Raw genomic sequence first — 22,178 nt, 5'->3', positions numbered from 1 at the left:
GAGCTTTTAGTTAACACTCAAGTGACTTACTTCTATAAAGTATAGTATGGGAAGGAAGGCTACTATTTCTAGCACCACTGATAATATGTCATGTTGATACTGTGTTGGTCAGCTTTGAGATAAGACAGGGGTTTTATTTAGCTTATAGTTTGGAGGTTCCACCCTATGGTGGACTAGCCCATTCATTACTTTGGACCTCTGGTGGGGATGATGGACTGTAACACTAGAAAGTACATGGTGAAATAAAACCACTTACATTATGAGCCAAAAAGTAAAAGAGAGACTAAAACGCCAAAATTCTGACAATCCCTTTTGAGGGCATGTCTCCAACCAAGGACCTAAGGATCTTCCACTGAATGCTACCTCCTAATGGTTTCACCATCTTTTAACATGTGACCTTTAGGAAATAGCATCCAAACTACAATAGCATATCCTTGAAATGAGGTGATGCAGACTGTTTATATGTGTGGTCTTTCTCTCTCACACTACTCCAGCCCAATCATGAGAAAAACATCAGAAAAAAAAAAGGCAAATCAATGGGGATTTTATGAACTAGCTAACCAGTACACCTCAAAATTGTCAAGTTCATAAAAAAAAAAAAAACATTGGAACTGAAAAACTGTAAAAGACTTGAGGAACATAAGGAAATAAGATGACTGAGGATACTATGACACTAAATATAAGATGGGATCCTGGAACAGGAAAGAGAAAGTAGGGGAAAACTAATTAAATTCAAATCAAGTATGAACTTGGATAGGTTTGGTTCTCTAGTTATGATAAATGTTCCAAAGCAATGTAAGATAGTAACAGCAGTGCAACTGTGGTGGAATAAACATGTCTGTGTTATCTGGTCATTTTTCTGCAAATCTATAACTATAAAGTTAAAATTTGATTTGCAAGTTTTTAGAGTCTAATTTTCAGTTATGACTTTTCTAGTCACCGGAAACCAGTCGCTTTGCAGTGATGACTACCCAGCTGAAGCACGACAATCTCTCCCTAGTCTTCTATTACGTTTTTCTCCAGATGTGTAAGGCCCATGGCATTGGCTATGACCTTGAGGTATGCGAGGGCGGGGTGGGGGGGTGGGGGTGGGGGGGGGGTGGGGGGTGGGGGGGGTGGGTAATAGTTCATTGGGGCTGGCCCAGTCAGGTATGTGCAGGATCTAGGTGGCCAATAAACTGCTGCCCATTCAAAGAGATGTTTTTTAAGATTAGGTGGGTGTGTTTGGAGGCACCTGCACAACAGCAGCTCCACAGGGGGAGCAATGAGTGCTGGGAAGTCCCTTTCCTTTCCGGACTTGCTCAATCACGTCATAGAGCAGTAGCCTTGGCTACTAGATTTAGGATTACCCTGGGGTAATCTCTTGATCCTGAAGAAGACCTGTTCTGAGCCTCCAGAGCCTGCCCACTACTAGGAATATCCTCTTGGTCTTCTCAGACAAACAGAACAGAGAGCACTGACAGAGTGGCTTCCACAGCAAGAATTTGTTTTCTCACAATTGGAGGGCAGAGGTCCAAGATCAAGTCACTGGTAAACTTGGCTCCTGGTAAGGGAACCTATTTATTTGCTTGTAGACCACCATCTTCTTCGTGTGTCCCTAACACACGCACACACACACACACACACACACACACACACACACACACATGGGAAGTGATGTCTTTTATATTATATAAGGACACCAATTTTAAAGGATCTATTTAAAGGGTCTATTCTTATGAGTAATTTTACTTAGTGACCTCCTTAAAGGCCCTGTTTCCAGTAGAATCACATAAGTGTTTTAGAGTTAAAAATACAAATTGGAGAACAACAAAATAAAGTCTTTATCATTCTGCTGCTTACATGCAATGATATCTTTTAGGAATAATGGGCTCTGATTACTTTGTTGTTGTTGTTGTTTTATTTTTCAAGACAGGGTTTCTCCATGTAGTTTTGGAGCCTGTCCTGGATCTCGCTCTGTAGACCAGGCTGGGCTCAAACTCACAGAGATCCTCCTGGCTCTGCCTCTCAAGTGCTGGGATTAAAGGTGCGCCACCACTGCCGGGTTAAATTCTGATTACTTTGTAAAGAGGGAGGTAGTACCCCATTTTTGTCCCTGTGGAGGTGCTCCATCAAAATGTAGCTTCATGGAGCATGTGAAATACAAGGTCTTATTCCTAAACCAGGACATCCAGTTTGTGTCCAGAAACTCATGCTACTCTGCATAAATAATTCTATTTTTCCACTTGGACGCATATTTTCACATTTCTGGCACTCCAGGATGCCCTAAGACTCTACGTGAACCGTGCTGACCTGACAAACACAACCCCACATCACATCAATGGTACATGAATAAATTCATGGCCCACATTAAATATAATTACATGACAATTATACAGTTGCAACTTAATTGAATTTTTTATTTGTGGAGATACAATTCAAGATCTATTAATTTTAGGCAAGCAGTCAGCCACTGAGCCACATTCACAGGTCTAATATCTATGAATTTTCAGTTTTCCTACTTCAAAACCAATATTGTTTTCAAGAGTCAGCTTTTTACGGGCCCTTAAAGTCATTCATACCTTAAGCACAGTACCAATTATGAACAGAATGTCCTGGATGACAGCTGGCAACCCCAGTAAGCTGCCAGAGCACTGTCAAGATCCTGAGACCCTTTGGTTTGCTTGATCTGTTCTGGTGCAAAGGTATATAATGAAGCTCATATTGCTGTGCAAATTACATTCAACCTGATGCAATGCAGAAAAAAAATGAAAATGCCAGAATAAACTAATTTACCTGAAATTGATACATATACTGCACACAATTCCTTCAGAATTAAATAGATTTTAGTCCCAAACTAATGGGACTGAAATAGACCCATGGACCACAAGTTGCTAATCTATTTGTTTTATTTTTTTAAAGTATCAAAACAGGATACATTCTGTGAATCAGCATATTTGGCAGGGAAAGTCTCAAAGAAGCCCAAACAAAACATTTTATCACATTCTACTACCTGAAATGTATTTATTCTTGAGCTCAAGGCTTTGCACTTGACTAGAGTTATACGTTTGAGAAAAGTAAAGCCCAGAACTCAAGGAGTTATTTACATCTTTGTTTCTTGAGTGATTGGATACACTTATTTTTCTTCTTTTTTTTTTCCCAATTTAGTCTCTGTAGAGACTGTCAAAAATTGCCAATGCTGAGTGTATCACAAGTTATTACAGCAGGTATTGGGAAAAATTTTAGTTAGCAATAATTGTGCCTAGGATAAACCTCACTGGCTATGATACTGCAACTAAGAGCAGTATTGTACTAAGAGAATTGTGGTGGTCCAGGGGGCAAGCACATGGTGCAGAGGAAGCAGATGAGTGAGGGTCAGGGGCCTTGCTATGGAAAGGCACAGGAAGAATGGACACAGACAGCCATCATAGTTCCACAGGCACACCTGCAGGTTTACTCACGTTCGATAGCTTACCAAAGATGAAAGATAAAAAGATAAAGAAAAATACAGATTGGGGCAACAGAGTAATGGAACAACACAAAGAAGAAAAACAGAATCAGAAGCAAAGGAGAGAGAAGACCCAGATATTAGAAGAACCCATTTGAAGAAAGCAGAGAGGATAACCAGAAGCAAAGCAAACAAATACATATAAATAAACATATATCACATATACATAAATATACACAGATACATATCACATAAATCATACACACACATATGGATTAGGGGCAACATGTGTGTGTGTGTGTGTGTGTGTGAGAGAGAGAGAGAGAGAGAGAGAGAGACAGAGAGAGAGACAGAGAGAGAGACAGAGAGAGAGACAGAGAGAGAGACAGAGAGACAGAGAGAGACAGAGATAGAGACAGAGACAGAGGGAGGCTGAAGTGATAACCATTGCCTGACTTTTCCTGAGATGGGCTCTCGTATGTCTTGACTGTAAGCGCTGATTAGGAATCTATTCCCAGTGAGAACTTCACACCACCACTCCTCTCCTTTCCCTCCCCTCCCCTTTCTCCCTCTTTTCCTGCATCATCCTCTTTTGGTTTCCTGAGACAAGATCCTACTCTGAAGCTGGGCTGGTTTTTAATTCCTGGCAACCTTCCCACCTCAACTGCTCAGTTCCTGGGACTGCAGGCGTTCTTCACCCTCTCCTTGCTGTCTGGTGGACTCCTCTCAGGGAGGGAGATGATGGGCCAGCATTTTAGAGCGCTTTGTTTGCTGGCCACTGGGCTGAGCACTCACACTTCCCTGTCACATTCATTCTTCATGCCCAAGCTGGAAGGAGGTGTTGTCTCTATCACAGTGAGCATTTTCCCATGAATGAATATTCCCAAGAATGTTATGGAGCTGGCATGTGAACCCATAACTGTACATGGCTTTCTCCCATGTGTGCCTTTTCCCTCCTAAGAACTGCTTCACTTTAACTAAAATATGATTGGAAGCCTAATGAAAGAGTTCTGAGATCCATTTGCAAAGAGTGTTGTGTCTCAGTACCTCTCACACAGCCCTATGATCGCCTCTACCTTACAGAAGCGGGGAGTACCTTTAAGATGGACTTCCCTAAGATTTCATTCTCTCTTTCAGTTATACTAAGAATGAAAAGGAAACCAATTACCTAATCCAAGTAACCTCTGCTATCTGACTTTACTTTGGGTTGAATTTAAAGTGGGTGCTTTTTCCAGGAAAAGCAAGCAAAATAAACAATGTATTATTGTTGATGCTACCAAAGGACCCAATGTCCTCATTCAGTTTGGTTTTATTCCCTTTATTATCACAGAATTTCAGTGGGCTTTTTTTTCCCCAAAATTTAGTGTGGGGAATGTCAGATTATCCCATGAGCTTATTTTTTCTTGATGAATGTTAGAGCTACATTGCTGAGTTTGTAAGTAACTTAGTGGGTCTCATTCCTGTATTTCTGTAATGCTGAATGCCCCTACTGGTTTCTTAATGAAATAAAGTGGTAATGCAAGCCATGTGAAGAAAGGCATCATGTTTACTCTGCTGCAACAACCAGCAACAATCATTTGGGGGGCCTAGATATTGCCATGGTGGGAAATATTAGCATTGTTTATAAATACTCTGTTTCTCCCCTTTCCAGGCACATAACAGAACACTTCCTCAGGGCTCCCCCAAAGTTGGGCATGACCATGTAAATTGTTTGGGCCAATGAGATATGAACAGAAGTGAGATATATCCTATCTATGCAGAACATCTGAGTTGCCATACCCTCTTTCTTACCTTGAAAAAACATGGAGCTCATTCCAACAGCTCATTGCAACAGTCTGTATCAACAGTGACTGGAGACACATGCTATCCATATGGAATAAGAACATGGGCAAGAACTACAGCTTCTGTCGTTATAAACAACTAGCAACTGTTTTTCAAATATGAAAGCATAGCTAGCTTACCTGGTTGGCACAGAAATTAGTATCAAAACAAATGTGTTCCCAAACAAAATCTACAAGTTTGATACTGACTTGGTGATAGGTAGTGGGTGACATGGAAGCTGTTCATGAGAATAGGCCATCTCAACAATCATATTGTGAAGTGATAAAATATTTAGCAAAATTGGCACATATAACAACTTAGAAGACCTAATATGTCCACAGCATTAGCAAAGCAGTTAGAAAATATAGACCGAAAGAAGCTGGCAAGATGGCTCCACAGGTGCATGCTACACATGCCTGATAACTTGAGTTTGATCCCCTGAACCCATGTGAATATGGAAGGAGACAACCAATACCACAGAGTTGTCCTTGAACCTCCACCCATGCACAATGGCACACACACAATACTGAAAGGCTTTTGCACACACACAAAAGTAAAACTCAGCCTTGTAATAAAGATCAAATTAAAGTTACAAGTACAACCAACTACTAAAACCTCTGAATGGATCTCAGAGTAAGGATCACAGCATCTAGCAAATGTTTTAATATAGAAAGATTAGTTCAAGAAAACCAGACAAAGGCTACTCCCTCCTACTAAAGCCTGACAGGCTTAAGACACCTACAATTAAGAAAATGAGGGGCACAGAAACAAGAAACAAAGAAATAAAGAAAACCTCATAGGAAGAACTACAGGTGCAGTTATTGTAGCTGACTGGAATTGAAGTTGCATTGTGTTTTAGGTGTGTGTGTGTGTGTGTGTGTGTGTGTGTGTGTGTGTACCAGTGAGTGCCAGTACACGTGTACATGGCCCACTTGTGGAGTCATTGCTCAGGCATCTACTTTTTTTGTTTCAGACAGAGTGTCACTTGTTAGCCTGGAACTTTGTCACATACTCCAGGCTAACTACCTGCCTGTGAGCTTCCAGGGATCCTCTTATCTCTGCCTCCCATTTCCCAGTGCTTGGATTACAGGCACACAGTCAGCTTTTTAATCGGGCCCTGAGGATCCAAACTCAGGTCTTCATAGTTGTTGAGGCAATTCTTTACAAACTGAGCAGTCTCCATAGGCTGTAGTAAAAAGTTTTGAGGACTTCAACAGTTAAAAGAAACTTTAAGCCAGGCAGCGGCAGGCTTTAATCCCAGCACTCGGGAGGCAGAGGCAGGCAGATCTCTGTGAGTTCGAGGCCAGCGTGGGCTACAGAGTTCCAGGAAAGGCGCAAAGCTACACAGAGAAACTCTGTCTCGGGGAGTGCGGGGGGGGGGGGGGGGGGGGGGGTGGAGAAGAAGAAGAAACATTAATCTGCACTGAAGGAGGCTCTACCTGTTTAAGACATAAAACCCCCTTTGGGTCCCAGCTATCAATAGGTAGTAAGTGGTAGAAAGTCTTTGAAGGTCTAAGGAAAGCATAATCTCTAATGTCCACTTCAGATATGGCCAAGGATTATTATGGAAAGAATAATCAGAAAGCAGAACCAAGGACCACAAAAAATAAATAAATAAAAAATAAATAAAAATAAAACAGCATTTATAAGAGTCCCCTTAAATTTATGGAAACTCCCTGCTAGAGAATATTTCCCACAAACACTGTGGAAGTTCAGAACCAAATAGAAGTAATTACAGTGGTGGCCTTTACCCCCAGGGTTTGAAAGCTGAACAGATAATTATTTTCTCCTTTTGCATGTATCTTTCCATATCAAAAGAACGAGACCTAGATCAGGAGGGTCATCCATAATCACGTGTGACATTATTCTAAAGCATTGTATACTGTGTAAAATATGTTCAGATATTTTGTTTCATCCTTGCCATAACTTTAAAAGTAAACATTATGCTTTGACTTTGTAGATGAGAAAGCTGGGGCTTAATAATAAACTGCTTTGCAAGTCTGTATAGCAAAATCTTGTTTTTATGTGCTTTCCAGTAACTAGTCTGAAAACATACAAGAGTAAATTCTTAATTATTTTAAAAGAAAGACTAAGATAAAAACAAATTTCAAAAGTTAATTTAAGTTACCAGCCTAGGGAAACAGGGCTGAGTAAAACAGAAACAAGGAATTTGATGGCCAGGAAGCAACACTTGGGAGAGTACTTTCCAGGGAATAAGACCAGGCCATAGAACTAGAGAGGAATTGTCTACACTGAAGTCACTCTGATGCACTGCTTAAGTGTAGGCCCTCACATCTCTCACAAGTGAAACCAAATATTTACTTTATGAATAGTAAAGACAAACAACTTTGAGGAAGCCTTTGGATGAAGGCTGAAAAAAATTCCTGGTTAACTGTCCTAGAGAGATAATTACAAATGTACTGCCATGCCTAGAGATTTCATTCTATGACAAGGTATTTTGTATTCAACTTAATCACCAAAAATTAATTGTAAAAACCTGGACAAATACATATAGAACAACTTTTTGAAAACAGTTGCGATTGAAGTAACCAATCAATCAGTACATGAAGAACGACGGCCCTTAAGAATAGGACTGTCAGATTTACCCTTGTTTTTTTGTTTGTATGTTTGTTTGTTTTAGGTTGTGTTGTTTAGTCTTGCTTTGCTTTGAAAACAATAGATCCAAACTGAAATCACAATCTTACTGGTCTAAGGAGAGAAAGGGTAACTTCAGAATAGCCAAAGAGTTTAGTACTTCAGAGTCTAAACTCCTAGTGCAAAGATAACCACAAAGAAGAAGCTAACACCCTGTGTTCAGGTGCCATTTAAATCATGGGAAGATGCTACCGTGTGGAAGAATAGCTCAAGACTCCAGAAACCTAATACAATGAGTTGCTGGAAGGCTAAAGACCTGGCAAGGTCTTAAAAAACAGTGTGATACTGGGGATTAAAGTTCCCAAACTGCTAAACAGGAAGGATCCTAATAAACACCCCAAGCTTTCGGTGGGAACTTCAAAAAGAGCATGAGAGGAAGGGCATTTGCCTACGGGAAAAGACCAAACACAAGGAGGATGGAGAGACTGCTTCCAAACTCAGCCCTTGGTATATGCGGATGAACTGCCAGTTCTCTGACAAAAACAAACTAGAATCTACCATGCTGAACAATAACACCAACTGGGCAGTCGTTCTCAACCTTCCTAGTGCTGAGACCCTATACTACTGCATGTTGGGGTGACTCCCCCCCAGCCACAAAGTTACTTTCATTGCTACTCCATAACTGCAATTTTGACACCGTTATGAATCATAATGTAAATATTTTTGGAGATAGAGGTTTGCCAAAGGGGTCATCATGACCCACAAATTGAGAACTGCTGATGCAGAGCCTTTGCAGTTTTCTAAGGTACCAGACTCCAATAAAAATCATAAGATGTACTAAAAGGACAGGACCAAAGGATTGAAAGCAAATAGAAAAACAAAGTGTCCACAAGAGATCTAATATTTTAAGTTATCAGACAGAAACTTTAAAATAACTATGTTAATATTCACGAAAATAAGAGGATATGTTTTTAGACTGACAAGGTAATTTCACAGAAGCCCTGAATCTGCTTTTTAGAAGTCAAGTAAAAATTACAAAACTAAAAACTGTCACAAAAGTTGACCTTAGTAATTTTATACAGTAATGTAATAGGAAACACAACACAGTAAAAATGATTATTGAACTAGAAAACAGGTCGTTGGAAATATTCAAAATTTCAGAGAAAGAAAATAACTACCACATAGAAACAGACTGGAGATATGTGGAAAATGGAACAAAACAAAACATAAAAAGTAACATGCATACAACTAATGTCTCAAGAGATAAGGAAACTTGAAATAAATACTGACAAGAACTTTCCAAAAGTGGTGAATTATATCAAATTACACATTCCACAAATACTATAAATGATAGGCAAGGTATATTTAAAGACAACCATACCTTGAAACGTCATATAGTTTTGAAGATTAAAAGAAAGATAAAATCTTAAAAGTAGATTAAAAACAAAATAGCCCATCAACTGTCTGATCATTGGTCCGGAGGAACTGATGGCTTTTCAATAGGACCTATGGACGGGGCACAATGATTAAATCATACTTTTAAATGATGGAAGAAAGTTCTGGTGCCTATGGATTTAATTCCCAAAAAGGAGGTTAAAAATCAATAGAGCCGGGCGGTGGTAGTGCATGTCTTTAATCCAGCACTCGAGAGGCAGAGGCAGGCGGATCTCTGTAAGTTCAAGGCCAGCCTAGTCTAAAGACCCAAGACAGGCACCAAAACTACACAGAGAAACCTTGTCTTGAAAAAAAAATCAATAAATAGCCCAGGGATGTGGTCAATTTTGGAGAAAGCTCCAGGAGCAGCTAAAAAAAGTAGTGTGTGTGTGTGTGTGTGTGTGTGTGTGTGTGTGTGTGTGTGTGCGTGCGCGTGCGCGCGCGCGCTTAGGTAAAACTATCTGAGTATGTTTGTTAGGAATATTTGATTTATGATGTTATTGAGCGCCAGCATTCCTCTGTTTAGTTTTCACCTGAATGGCCTGGAGTTATTGAAGTCACCCACTATCACTGAGTGAGGGTTAATATGTGGTTTCAGCTGTAGTAGTGTTTCTTTTATGAACTTAGGTGTCCTTGTGTTTGGTGCATAAATGTTTAGAATTACAATATCCTCTGGGTGGACTTTTCCTTTGATGAGTATGTATCATTGATGAGTATGTAATATCATTTCCAATCTTTTCTGATTAGTTTTGGTTTGAAGTGTATTTTGTCAGATGTTAAAATGGCTACAGCTGCCTGCTTGTTGGGTCTATTTCCTTGGAATGCCTTTTTCTATCCTTTTATTGTGAGGTAAATATCTATCCTTAATGGCAAGGTATATTTCCTGGATGAAGCACAAAGATCCTTTTTTCTAATTCAATCTGTTACTCTGTGTCCTTTTATTGGGGTAATTAAGACCATTGATATTGAGAGTTCTCAGTGAGCAGTTTTATTCATTCCTGTTATTTTGTCGTCATCCCCCCACCCCTACTTTTAGATTGCTCTTCTGGGATTATATTTATTCCTTGTGTCTTCTTGGGTGTGGTTAGCCTCTTCAAACTGAAGGTTTCGTTCTAGTGCCTTCTGTGGAGCTGGACTGGTAGATTAAAAACTGCTAAAATGTGGTTTAACCATGGAATACTTTTCTTTCTTCCTTGATTGTGATTAATAGTTTTGCAGGGAATAGTAGTGTGGGTTAGCATCTGTGGTTTGCAGAATGTCTGTACAGGCATTCTGGTTGTCAGTCTCCATTGAGAAGTCAGATGTTATCTAATGGGCCTGCCTTTATATGCTACTTGGTCTGTTTTCCTTGAAGCTTTTAATATTCTTTCTTTGTTCTGTACATTTAGTGTTTTGATAATTATGTGTTGTGGGGAATTTCTTTTCTGGTCCTGTCATTTTGGTGTTCTGTATACTTCTTTTACCTTGATAGTAAACTCCTTAAGACTAGGGAAATTTTCTATGACACTGTTAAAAATATTTTCCATGCCTTTGAACTGAGTTTCTTCTCCTTCCTCTATCCTTATTATTCATAGATTTGGTCCTTTAATAGTGTCCCTGATTTCATGGATGTTTTGTGCCTGGATTATTTTTTGGGTTTAATTTTTTTTTTTTTGACAGAGCTATCCATTTCTTTTACCTTGCTTCCAAGACCTTGGATTCTTTCTTCTGTGTTTTGTAATCTGTTGGTGAGGCTTACCTCTAAGGTTTTTGTTTGACAGCCTACAATTTTCATTTGTTGTTTTATTTCGGTTTGGGTTTTCTTTAATGATTCTATTTCTCTGTTTCACTTTCATTATTTCACTCAGCTGTTGGTGTTTTCACAGACTTCATTAAGGGATTTATTCACATTCTCTTTAAGGTCCTTGAATATATTCATAATTGCTATCTTGAAGCCCTTGTCTTGTGCTTCAGCAATATTGTATTTCTCAGGTCTAATGGAATAGGGTTAAAGACTTCTGGAGGAGGCATATTGTCTTGGCTGTTTGTGTTTGTGGTTTTGCACTGGGATCTTTGCATCTGGAATTATGATGTTTAAGATGTTTCTTGATGTCAATATCTGGTCTTGTTGGGTGGATGTTCCATTCTTTGGTTGTTGCTGCCATCTCTGCATCCTAGAAAACTGTGGTGCCTATGGAGTCCTTGGTAGAGAGTGCTTCTGTGACAGGCTGGTAGATGACAGAAAGGAATGGAGATAGGCTAGAAAAGAAGGCTGAGAGGGCAAGAACTCAGATTGGTCATTATATTTACTTTTAATTATGTATATGTATGTTTGGGCATGTTCCTGTGAGTGCAGTGATTTTTGTGTCTGTGTGTGGGTTTGTTCTTGTGTGTATGTGGGGGTGGGGGTATATTCCCGGTGCAGGTGCCCTCACAGGCCAGAGGATGGCCCTTGGATTCCCTGGAACTGGAGTTATAATCAGTTGTGAGCTACCTGAGTAAGTGCTGGTAATAGATACAAGGTTTTTTTTGCAAAAGCAGTGTGCACTCTTAACCACTGAGCCATCCATTTCTCAAATTCTGCACTAAACTTTTGAATGTTGAAGTCTTTAAAAACTAAACTTTAATTTAAACTAAATGTGTCTTAGTTACTCTTGATCTGTGAATGCTTTCTTTTGTTGCATAAGCTTTCTTTTGCTTAGGAGAAGATTCCTTAGGCATTTCTGTTTTATAAGTTGGAAGCTTAGCTGGGTAGGGTCTTGCCCTGAGGGCACCATTCCCTTTATTCCATTCCTTCTCATCTCTTCCAGCACAAAGCAAAGTTCTAACTTTGAATTTCCTAGTGTTCTTTCTCTCCTTAAACTGTACAGTCTGTATTTCTTTTCCCTTGCTTGCATATTTAGTTGTAGATCTGCATAAGAGTAATCACTAATAACCACATGACACAGTCAATATTAGAATGTCTTGAAATCTCCTCTGCCAGTGATATTACTCCAAAACTCTTCAATTTAGCCTCCAGCAGATTTTTTTTTTTTTTTTTTTGGAACTGGGGCAGAAAAAAAAAAAGCCATGTTCTTTACCAAAACATCAAGAGAATGGTCTCTAGCCCAGTTGCTAATATTGTTCCCTCCTAAAACCTCTTAAGCTGGGCCTCCACAGTTTACATTACTCTCACCACTACTGTCTCCCAAGCTCTTATTAAGATAGCTGTTAATCCCTGTTTATAGCATTCAAAGTCCACATTCTTCCAACAACCCACGTGGTCAGGCCTGTCACAGCAATACACCACTCCTTGGTACCAACTGCTGTCTTGATGACTGTTCTATTGCTGTGCCGAGATCCCATGACCAAGGCAACACTTACAGAAAGAATCATTTAATTAGGTGCTTGCGTACAGTTGGAGAGGGTGAGTTCATAACCATTGTGGTGGGGAGCATGGCCGTGGGCAGACATGGTGCTGGAAGCAATAGCTGAAAGCTTATATCTGATCCACAAGCAGGAGGCAGAGAGAGAGAGAGAGAATGGAGAAGGAAGAGAAGGAAGGAGGAAGTGTGTATTGGCCTGATGTGGGCTTTTAAAACCTCAAATCCCATCCCCATCCCCAGTAACATACCTCCTCCAACAAGGCCACACCTCCTAAACCCTCCCAAAATAGTCCCACCAACTGGAAACCAATTCAAACATGTGAGCCTAAGGGGACCATTCTTCTTCAAATCAGCAAAGACAGTATTTCAAGCCATCACTTACAGAGCTATAAAATGTCTTACAAAATCTATGTCATAAAGTATTAGGGTGTGCTGTACTACATGTGATTTCCCACTGAAACTCAAATTCTTTTCTGTGTCTACATGTGTGCACATGTTCATGTATGTGCATGCAGATACATGTACATGTGTGGGTATATGGTAGAGGCCAGAGGGACAACCTTGCCTATTATTCCCCATTCTCTCACTAAATTGGAACTCACCAATTAGGCTAGGCTGGCTGGCCAGAAAACCCCAGGGATCGACTTGTCTCCATCTCCTAGTGCTAGGTGCTAGGGTCATGTGTGCCCCTTCAAACAGCGGTTATAATGTGTGAGTTCTTGGTATCAAGTTCTGGTCCTCATGAATGTAAGGTAGGCACTTAACCACTTGAGTTATCTCCCTCACCCTCAAATTATTTTTCAAACACACACACACACACACACACACACACACACACACACACACACACACTTTTCTTTTTCCTTTTTATGGATTGCTCTTATAACAGTGGCTCTCAATTTTTGATTATCACCCAAGAAGGCCCTAAAAGGCAAAATCCAAGGATTCTAAGTTTCGCTGATGCCCCTGAAGTTCATCTTAACAGGTGTAATAGATGATTCTGATGTAGGTGTTGTAAGGAATATACTAAATAAAATCACCACCCTAGAGCATACTGCCTCTCTTTTCTGGAGGCAACCCCCTTAAATGGTACTGGAAGGTAGCTCTAGATTTCAATTCTGGTCAGCCTTATTGCCCATGGTAGACTATATTGTCTTTGCTTCCTATATAAATATGCTGTTTGTTTTCTTTTCACTGAAACCTTATAGGACAGACAAGGAACCGTTTTTATATTATATGAACCTCTGAAGAGATATAAATTGGGCATGTTGTAAGTATGAAGTATGTCTATGATATGTAATAAGCTAAAAAATTGTCTATAACACCAACAAGATTGATGCTTCTCTTGAGTTTTAATCAGCATGCTGATTTATCTTGTTTTATTTGGATCCTCCAGGACTTCACAAAATGCCTGTAGATGTTGGTGTCAGGTTCCTAAATATAGTTATCCTAATTATCAGGTAGGAGTCTATGCTTAACATAAATTCATACACATACAAGGCTGAAATGTTATTGATAGGGAGCCAGCTCAGATGACCCAATTGTGAAAAGCTAGTTGTCATTCTGGAATGCTTAGAAAAGTGCTCTGGTGACCTGGGCAGATGTTCTTCCAAAGTAGAGCTGGAGTCAGTTTGGGTTCAGACGCAGTCTTCTCAGGGAATGTGTATGTTGAGCAGAGTCCTGATGGCAGAGCCACTCACCCCCACCAATGTTTTTACAGTCATGGAAGTGCTGTTTCTTTACCCTTTGGAGCTAGAATGTGGCTGTAGTTGAATCGAGTGCTGTGATGCCAGAAATGAGGCCTCTATCTGTAACATCTGCACAAACACGTCCATTTCATCTGTCTAGGTATTTACATCCACAATAACAGGAAGTAAGAAAGGAGCTGCCTTCTGCTTCCCAGTGATATCCTGTCCTTAGCTCCTTTCCTGCTGTGAGCCCCTAACCTAGATGTCTACACTCCATAGATGTGCCACTATGATGCTAGGTCAGCAGCACGTCACAAACAACAAGGCAACTACCATGACTAGGTGAACAAAGCAGTCAATTGGATTTGATGTTAGCAAGCAAATAAAAATAAGTATTTTCTAGAGTAGGAGTCTAATTAGATGGGAAAGATGCAAGGTGAACTACTAAGGACAAGCTGCCCTAGGGCTGCAACTAGATAAACCTTCATGCACATGGGATATGATGGGAGAGCCAGGTAGGGGAGCCAAGTCCAGATCTAGGATTCAGATGAATAGGAGCAGGTCATCTGAGGCAACAAGCTCTCACCATTAGCAAAATGTCAACCACAAAGAGTAGACAAACAATTTGAAAGTCATGAAGGGGGAAACTGACCATAAGATCTTAAAAATGAGGCCACTTTGGAAGATGCAGATCAGTAGGGGGCTGGCATTTAGACAATTTGTCAGCAAGTGGCACCCAGTGTCAGGAGCAGGATTTGTGTCCCAAAACTGACAGAATGACATGGGGAAGTATTAATAGGGGATAGGAAAAGCTCCTGGCATGTGGGCCACAGGAAGATTTATGCAGGTGGATCCCTAGGCTTAGAAGTACTAGGCAAGAGGAAAATCACTGCAGAATTTAAGAGCTATAAGGGATTTTGATGAACAAGCTCCCAGTCATCAAGCTATCAGAAAGGTAGATTTGATACTCAGGCCCGCAGAAAAAAATAATCAGACTGGGAGTCAAGTGGAGCTCACCTGCATCCCAGCTTCAGCAGCGGGAATAGTCCTATCGGTGTACTTCCTAGGAAGTCATTGCTACTCACACATTATACAGAAAGACCACCACTGAATGGACTTCGGATTCTCCCGCCTTTTCCACTATGCTGTATGCTCCTTGGTTTTCTCATCTCTTACTGCAATCATGAGCTAGAGAATGTCAGAGCAGGGAAGGGCCCTGGTGATTAAACAAAACTCTTAGTGTAGATGGGAAACAGGCTTAGAAAAGAGATGTGACTTGTTTGGGTCCCAAAGCAGGTCATCTATCCAGTAATCTTCACCCTAGACTTTTACTCACTAAAGTTACAGTAAGTGGCAGGTTTATTGAGGAAATCTAGCTGTGTAATGATTATTGGACTTTTGTGAATTAGGGTACATCATTGTTTATGTTTGTACAGAATTTCCTTTTACTCTTTTACAGAATTTGATTTACTTTTTCTGAATATTAGAGAAGATTCCAGATGTCCCTGTAATTCTCACTTTTATCTAGCTGAATGAAGGGTAGAATATCAGCTCCACAAAAGGAATTGTACTAAGCTGTGAACATGGGCAGTTGAGAATAGGTTATTTCAGAGGCAGTGTCCAGGAGATGGTCTCATTTTATACAATTTACACAGAAAGAGAAAGATGCTCTTTAATTTTCTCTAGTACTTTAATAAAGGATTTTCAGGAGATGACTCGGCATGTTCAGCTTTACTGAAATCATGTCATGCCAGGTATAGAGTACCAGTCAATCACCCCTTTAGGAAAAATGGGAGACAGTTTAAGAGTGGATGACCCTCAGACCAGACATCTGTGGTTTGGCTTTTCTGGGATAACCTCACCACAACTCCATTTATTCAGGGATATTTTTGGAAGATATAGAATTGGAGAAATTCCAAGGAAGGGAAATATGAAGAAAATTCTTAAAATGGATTAGTAGAGAAGGCATTAAACCATTTGTGTACACATACATCTACACATGCACACATATGCCTATAAAATTTTTAAGTGGATCTCTATTTTTAATATGTACTTGGAAAATGCCCAAGGAGCTTAGTGAAAACAGACATTCTTAGATGTCCAAACCCAGATCTTGACACTGTTAATCTTCTTAGACACCAGGAATCTGTTGCCCTAAGAACTTAGTGTCTAACACTTAACTCTGGTAATTAAACACAAATTATTTTTCAAAATTACTCAGTCTAGAGTAGATTTTTGACTATTATTTATTTTCCTTTGTGTTTGCTAATGGTAGCTCTGACTGTTTAGATCTCACTGTATAACATGAGCAGACCAGCCTGGTCCTCACAAGTGCTGGGATTAAAGGCATGTGCCACCACCAACAGCTTATTTATTTTCTTAAATGAAGAGCTATGAATTGTCCCTCGAAGGGGTAGGCTTGTCCTTGGATTTGGGAACTGTAACTCAAAAAACTCAGAGTCACTGATTTAGTCCAAGTCAGTCACTGTAGAAAAGGAGATGAAGACTCAAAGTTAAGTAGCTTCCACAAGTTAGCCAATGGCAAGACACACACACACACACACACACACACACACACACACACACACACACCCCAAAAAAAAAAACCACCCACAAACCTGCCCTCCACTTTGAGGAAGCTCTGATTTCAGGTCTTGTTCTCAGGAGGGACTGTGAAAGCAGCCCCAGTTTTGCTTCATTCTTGCTTGCTGACTTAAGGGGCCTCTCCCTTCACTTGTGTTAGGTCCCTTAAGAAGTAATACTTATTAAAAATTAATCCACTCACGACAGACATCATGGCACATGCCATTAATCCCAGCACATGGCAGGCAGATATCTGTGAGTTCTAGTCCAGCCAGGACTACATAATGTGACCCTATCTAAAGTAATAATAACACCAATCCACACACCTAACCTTTTTTGTTTTTTTCCTTTGATACAGCCTTAAAAAATAGAACATTCTCTGGATTTTCTCATGTTAAACAATAATCTACTTATTTGGCATGTCCTCTGGCCATAGTATAAATGGTATAGAATAACAGTAGCTGTTCATGAATAGAGACATGTGTCTTTGAACATGAGTTACTCATAAGCAGCAGAGCTTACTTGTTAACATAAAGTGGAAAAGAAAACTCAGACAAGCCTCTGGAAGCCAGAGATGCAAATGTCTGTATAGATAAGAAAATTGTTAGACTCAAATGACACTTAGCAATGGTTTTGTAAAATCAGCTACGCTGTCCTACTTTAGTAGTAGCCTTTTACTAGAAATGCCTAAACCTATTGCTATATTCTGCTAAGTTGATTAATAAAAAATATTTATTACACAAATCCTTTCTGTTGACAAGTTAAAATGGAGTCTCATCTTTCATATCTCCCTGAAGATTGCCACCTTGTGAGATTGAAAATACTCATTAAATTCCATCACCAGCAGTACAAATGAGAGGGCGATTGTTTTTAAGCATGTGAGGAGAATTGCTGGTAAACTCATTTGTTTGGATATCATTAACAGAACAATCGGTGTGGATCTCCAGGGGGTCCTCATGACCTTTGCTCGCAATCTCTTCATCATCCATCAAGAAATATCAGCACCTAATATGCAAGGCGAGACCAATTTTAAGGTGAGGTGTTAATTAACTAACGATCCTGGTTAATTTCTATACAAGGGCTGAAAATACCTCATGCTGTATTGTAAACAAGTGCTAAACCATCTTTTTTTTTTTTCTTGTAAACCGTACACATTTTACAATGAGCAGGGTCAATTTTGTAAGGTTCCCATTGAACTCGTTAGTTAAATTTAATAGTTTGAAACTTTTTCTTTGAAATATAGTAGACTTGCTTTAACTCGCTGCCATTTTGAAAGCCAGGCTCATAAGACAACAGAGCTCTCTGATGTTGGAGGTGAAGCTGAAACTTCACAATGGAACCCAAATCAAGACTGTAACTAATTTATGGTGTACCTCTCTGTACTTCACATAATGCATGTCTGGCTAGAGTGATTCCTGGGGAGCCTAGTTTCTAGAGCCAGACAGCCCTCAAACTCAAGAAAAACAGTGTTCGTTAAGAGAAGGGGAAGAAAAACCCAAGCACCTATGTGGGCCATCCACCCACTCCATTTCTCCAAAGGGAGGTGGCCCTTCACCACTAACCTTTTTAAGCTTCCATACAGCCTCTAAAGATCCAAAGTCTCCAAGCTCTAGAACGCAGAAGATAACTGCTATAAAGAGCTGATGGTGTGGTCCTGATGAGCAAGTTTTTAATCCGACTCCCAGCATAGGCCTTAGCAGTATTTTAGTGGATCACATGACTCTAAGGATTCAAATGGAAACCACATGTCATTTTTCTCTTAAATAGAAATCGCAAGCTTCATATAAAACATTAATCTCTTTTTTTCACTCAGGCTAGGGTTTAACCCCTTTAATAACAATGCTTCATTCTTTAAAGTGATTTAAGACCTAACAGACTGACCATTGGATTTTGCATACCATGACCAAGAAAATTTGACAAAAATAAAGTAAAAACTATCTAAAATGAACAAATTAGAATAAATTGGTGCTTCTGAACTTTTTGTGCTGCAATCCTATAGTCCAAGGACAAGCCCACCCTTTCTAGCTGCTGATCAATAGTTTCTCTTTTTTTAAGAAATCAAGTAATAGTCACAGTCAACTTGAACTTCAGAGTCAGTAATTTTGAAAAGTAACTTGTGTTTCATTACCAGAGTCCCTAAGAACAGATTGATTCCTGAGCTCTACCCAAATTAACAAAATTAGAATCTTTGGGTTGGGATTATGAGGCCCAAGAATGTGTCTCTTCACATAAGGCTCACTGCTGCATCAGTATTCGCAGTTTCCAGGAGATCTAACTGATTTGGATACAGTCTGACTGTGTTTCCCAGTGGTTCCTGTGGTGGAAGCTTGACCTCCAGTTCCCCAGTGATATGATACGAGAGGTGGTAGAACTTTTAAGAGATGGAGCTAGTGGAGAAATCCCATTTGGAAGAAACTGATGCAATTCTCATAGAATATTGTATAGTCCTTGCAGGAGAACAAGACTGGCCTCTCCCCACTTTCTAGGCTTCCTGACTCACCATGAGATCTCTCCCAGCTGAGTAGAGTTCCTACTATAGTGCCATCTGCTATGATGTGATGTAGCTAAGGGGTCAAAGGCTGTATTGATAATGGTACCAATCCTGGACTTGCAGTCTCCAAAGTTGTGAGCTAAATAAACTACATATATATGTATATATAATAGGATGAGATGGGTATAACAGAAATAAACCCATACTTTATGATCAATTAATTTCTAAAAGGATACTAAAACAATTCAGTGGAAGAAAAAGTGGTCTTTTTAATATAAAGTGTTGGAACAAACAAAACCTATAAATAATAAAGTTGGACTTCTCCAAGGTACCCTTTCCCAAAAGTTCTTAAGATGGATCAACAGCTGAAATAGAAGAATTAAAACTACCTGGTACATAAGAGGAAACACAGGTATAAGCCTTCATGACTTTGGATTAGCCACGATTTATTAGCTGTGTTGACAAAAGCAAACGTGATCAAAGTAAAAATAAATTATTTGGATTTTATCAAATAAAACATAGAATATGGTAAAAGATTTGCAAAGAATATATTTGAGAAGCCTATAGTATCAGGGTATATAAAAATACTCTTATAACACAATAATAGAAATGCAAAAAAAAACCCAGTTAAAATGCAAGCAAAGAATTTGAATAGATATGTCTTCAAAGTAGATACACAAATGGCCAATGTATGAATAAACATCATAAGACATTAATGAAATACAAATCAAGACCATACCTAGCTAAAGTGGCTATAATCAAAAATTAAAGAAATAACCATCATTTGCAAAGATTTGGAGAAAATGGCAACTGGAACCTTCACATAATGTTGTAAAAGAGTTTGGTAATTCCTTAATAAATTAAATATAAAAATTACCATATGATCCAATAATTCTATTATTAGATACATATATCAAATAATAAAAAACATGTATTTGTACATTAAGGTTCAATGAAGCATGATTCATAATAACTAAAAAGTATAAACAATCCAAATGTATGTCAGTGAGAAAAAAGTGAATTCCATTACAGTATATGGACAATAGTCATATAATGGAATACTGTGGAATATTGTTCAGCCATAAAATAAGTAATGTGTTGACAGTGTATATATTACAACATGGATGAACGTTGAAGACACTGTGCTAAGTGAAAGAAACCAGTCATAGAAAGATAAGTCCTGTATGATTCCATTATATGGAGTGAGCAAAGCAAGCCAATCCATAGACAGGAGATGGGATGGTGGTTGCCAGGAGCTGGGGAAAAGGGAACAAGTGCTAATGGGCACAAGGTTCCAATCTGGAATGATAAAGATGCTATGAACTTACACAGTATGTTTGGCTACCACACTATAAAGAGATGTCTCATATAGTATGTAGACAATTCCTTAGTACACATAAAGGAAAACAGGAAGGTGTCAGTTTTGTTCCCCGAAAACAATGAAAATAGTCTTTCAGCTTACTAGCCCTCCTTTTAAAGTGTCTTAGACTGTTACTTCTTGATTTTTTTCTAATCTATAATGGATTAATGCTTTTTTTCTGGTACACCAAGTTGACTAGAAAAATAAAATAAAAATAAACCTGAAGATTGCAAAATATAATCCTAATGTTTTCGTTGTTGGATTTAATACATATAAAAATTCTAGGATATAAAAAATTTGAGTTCTATCTCTTTTTTGTTTGTTTGTTTGTTTGTTTGATTTGTTTTTCAAAACAGGGTTTCTCTGTATAGCCCTGGCTATCCTAGAACTCACTCTGTAGACCAGGCTGGCCTTGAACTCACAAAGATCCACCTGCCTCTGCTTCACAAATGCTAGGATTAAAGGCATGTGCCACCATCCACCTGGCTTCTAGCTCATTTTTTTAAAGCTCACATCAGCAAGTCTAATAATCAGTAATATGTGGATGGGTGCCATTGAGTGGAACACAATTTGAGCAGAATTGATCTAAACCATTCTGAACTCCAAAAAGGGATAATAAATACTTGAGGGTTAGATGTTATAAGAAATCTTTAAAGTAATAAATATTGTTTTTACTATTATTCACAGAGTACCATTAATGATATTGAAAGCATTTTAGGAGTAACAGAAGAAAATAAAATGACTTTTGAAGGAGAAAAAGAGTCCAAAGACAAGGAGGAAGACCTGTATGAGCCTGTTGAGATATACAAAGACACATTATGACTGGATCCCTGTCTAGAGAAAGGACAATATTTCCTTTGCTATTAGTGTAAAAGTGGAAAAGTTAGTTTCCTTTGCTTGCCAAGAGGTAAATCAGAACAAATTGTAATGTAATAGTCTTTAAAATCTTGTTTATTATGTGATGTTACTTTACTCATTAAACAAACCTATTGGTGTTCTCACTTGTGAATGGTTAAGTAATCCCTTCCTCCTCCCAAAGTAATCTAATAGTGGCCCCAGAAAAGAACAAAAGCAGAAAGAAGCCTTTGGCTCACTCCTACATCCACTTCATGATTTCAGTACTGTGACATTCTTGTTTTCTGTTACAAGAGTCACTTAGCTTCTGCATTTAGGAAGCAGATGCAGAGATCCACAGCCAAGCACCAGGCCAAGCTCCAGGGGTTGAGTCAAAGAGAGAGAAGAAGATTCTATGAGCAAGGGGCATCAAGATCATGATGGGGAAACCTACAGAGACAACCAAACCAAGCTAGTGGGAACTCATGAACTTAGACCAACAGCTGTGGAGCCTGCATGGGACTGGACTAGGGCCTCTGCATATTGAGACAGTTATGTAGCTTGAGCTGCTTAAGGGGCCCCTGGCAGGATCCATCCCTGG

At 39.2% G+C, this 22,178-nt stretch overlaps 1 protein-coding gene and 1 non-coding gene across 5 annotated transcripts in view; one reads left to right on the top strand and one right to left on the bottom strand.

The window, feature by feature from the left end:
• The window catches only part of Iqch (IQ motif containing H), a 183,321-nt gene extending 161,534 nt beyond the window's left edge, over positions 1-21,787 (top strand). For 2 of the 4 annotated variants that reach the window (XM_036193329.1, XM_036193327.1), the window contains 4 exons: positions 937-1,059; positions 13,830-13,891; positions 17,818-17,926; positions 21,431-21,787. In XM_036193329.1, the coding sequence (XP_036049222.1) occupies positions 937-1,059; positions 13,830-13,891; positions 17,818-17,926; positions 21,431-21,565 (429 nt within the window). In that variant the 3' untranslated portion in view covers positions 21,566-21,787. The remainder of the gene's footprint in view (positions 1-936; positions 1,060-13,829; positions 13,892-17,817; positions 17,927-21,430) is intronic. The other 2 variants (XM_036193328.1, XM_036193330.1) reach the window with 2 other exon arrangements.
• On the bottom strand, positions 3,148-3,281 carry LOC118588177. The gene has a single exon (XR_004945566.1). It is a non-coding gene; the product is annotated as a U4 spliceosomal RNA (small nuclear RNA).
• Positions 21,788-22,178: the final 391 nt, after the last annotated feature.

Source organism: Onychomys torridus, chromosome 7 (assembly GCF_903995425.1).
Source record: "Onychomys torridus chromosome 7, mOncTor1.1, whole genome shotgun sequence".
In the NCBI taxonomy this organism is placed as follows: domain Eukaryota; kingdom Metazoa; phylum Chordata; class Mammalia; order Rodentia; family Cricetidae; genus Onychomys; species Onychomys torridus.
The sequence above is the reverse complement of the archived record's forward strand: the minus strand, read 5'-3'. Positions and strand labels throughout refer to the sequence as shown.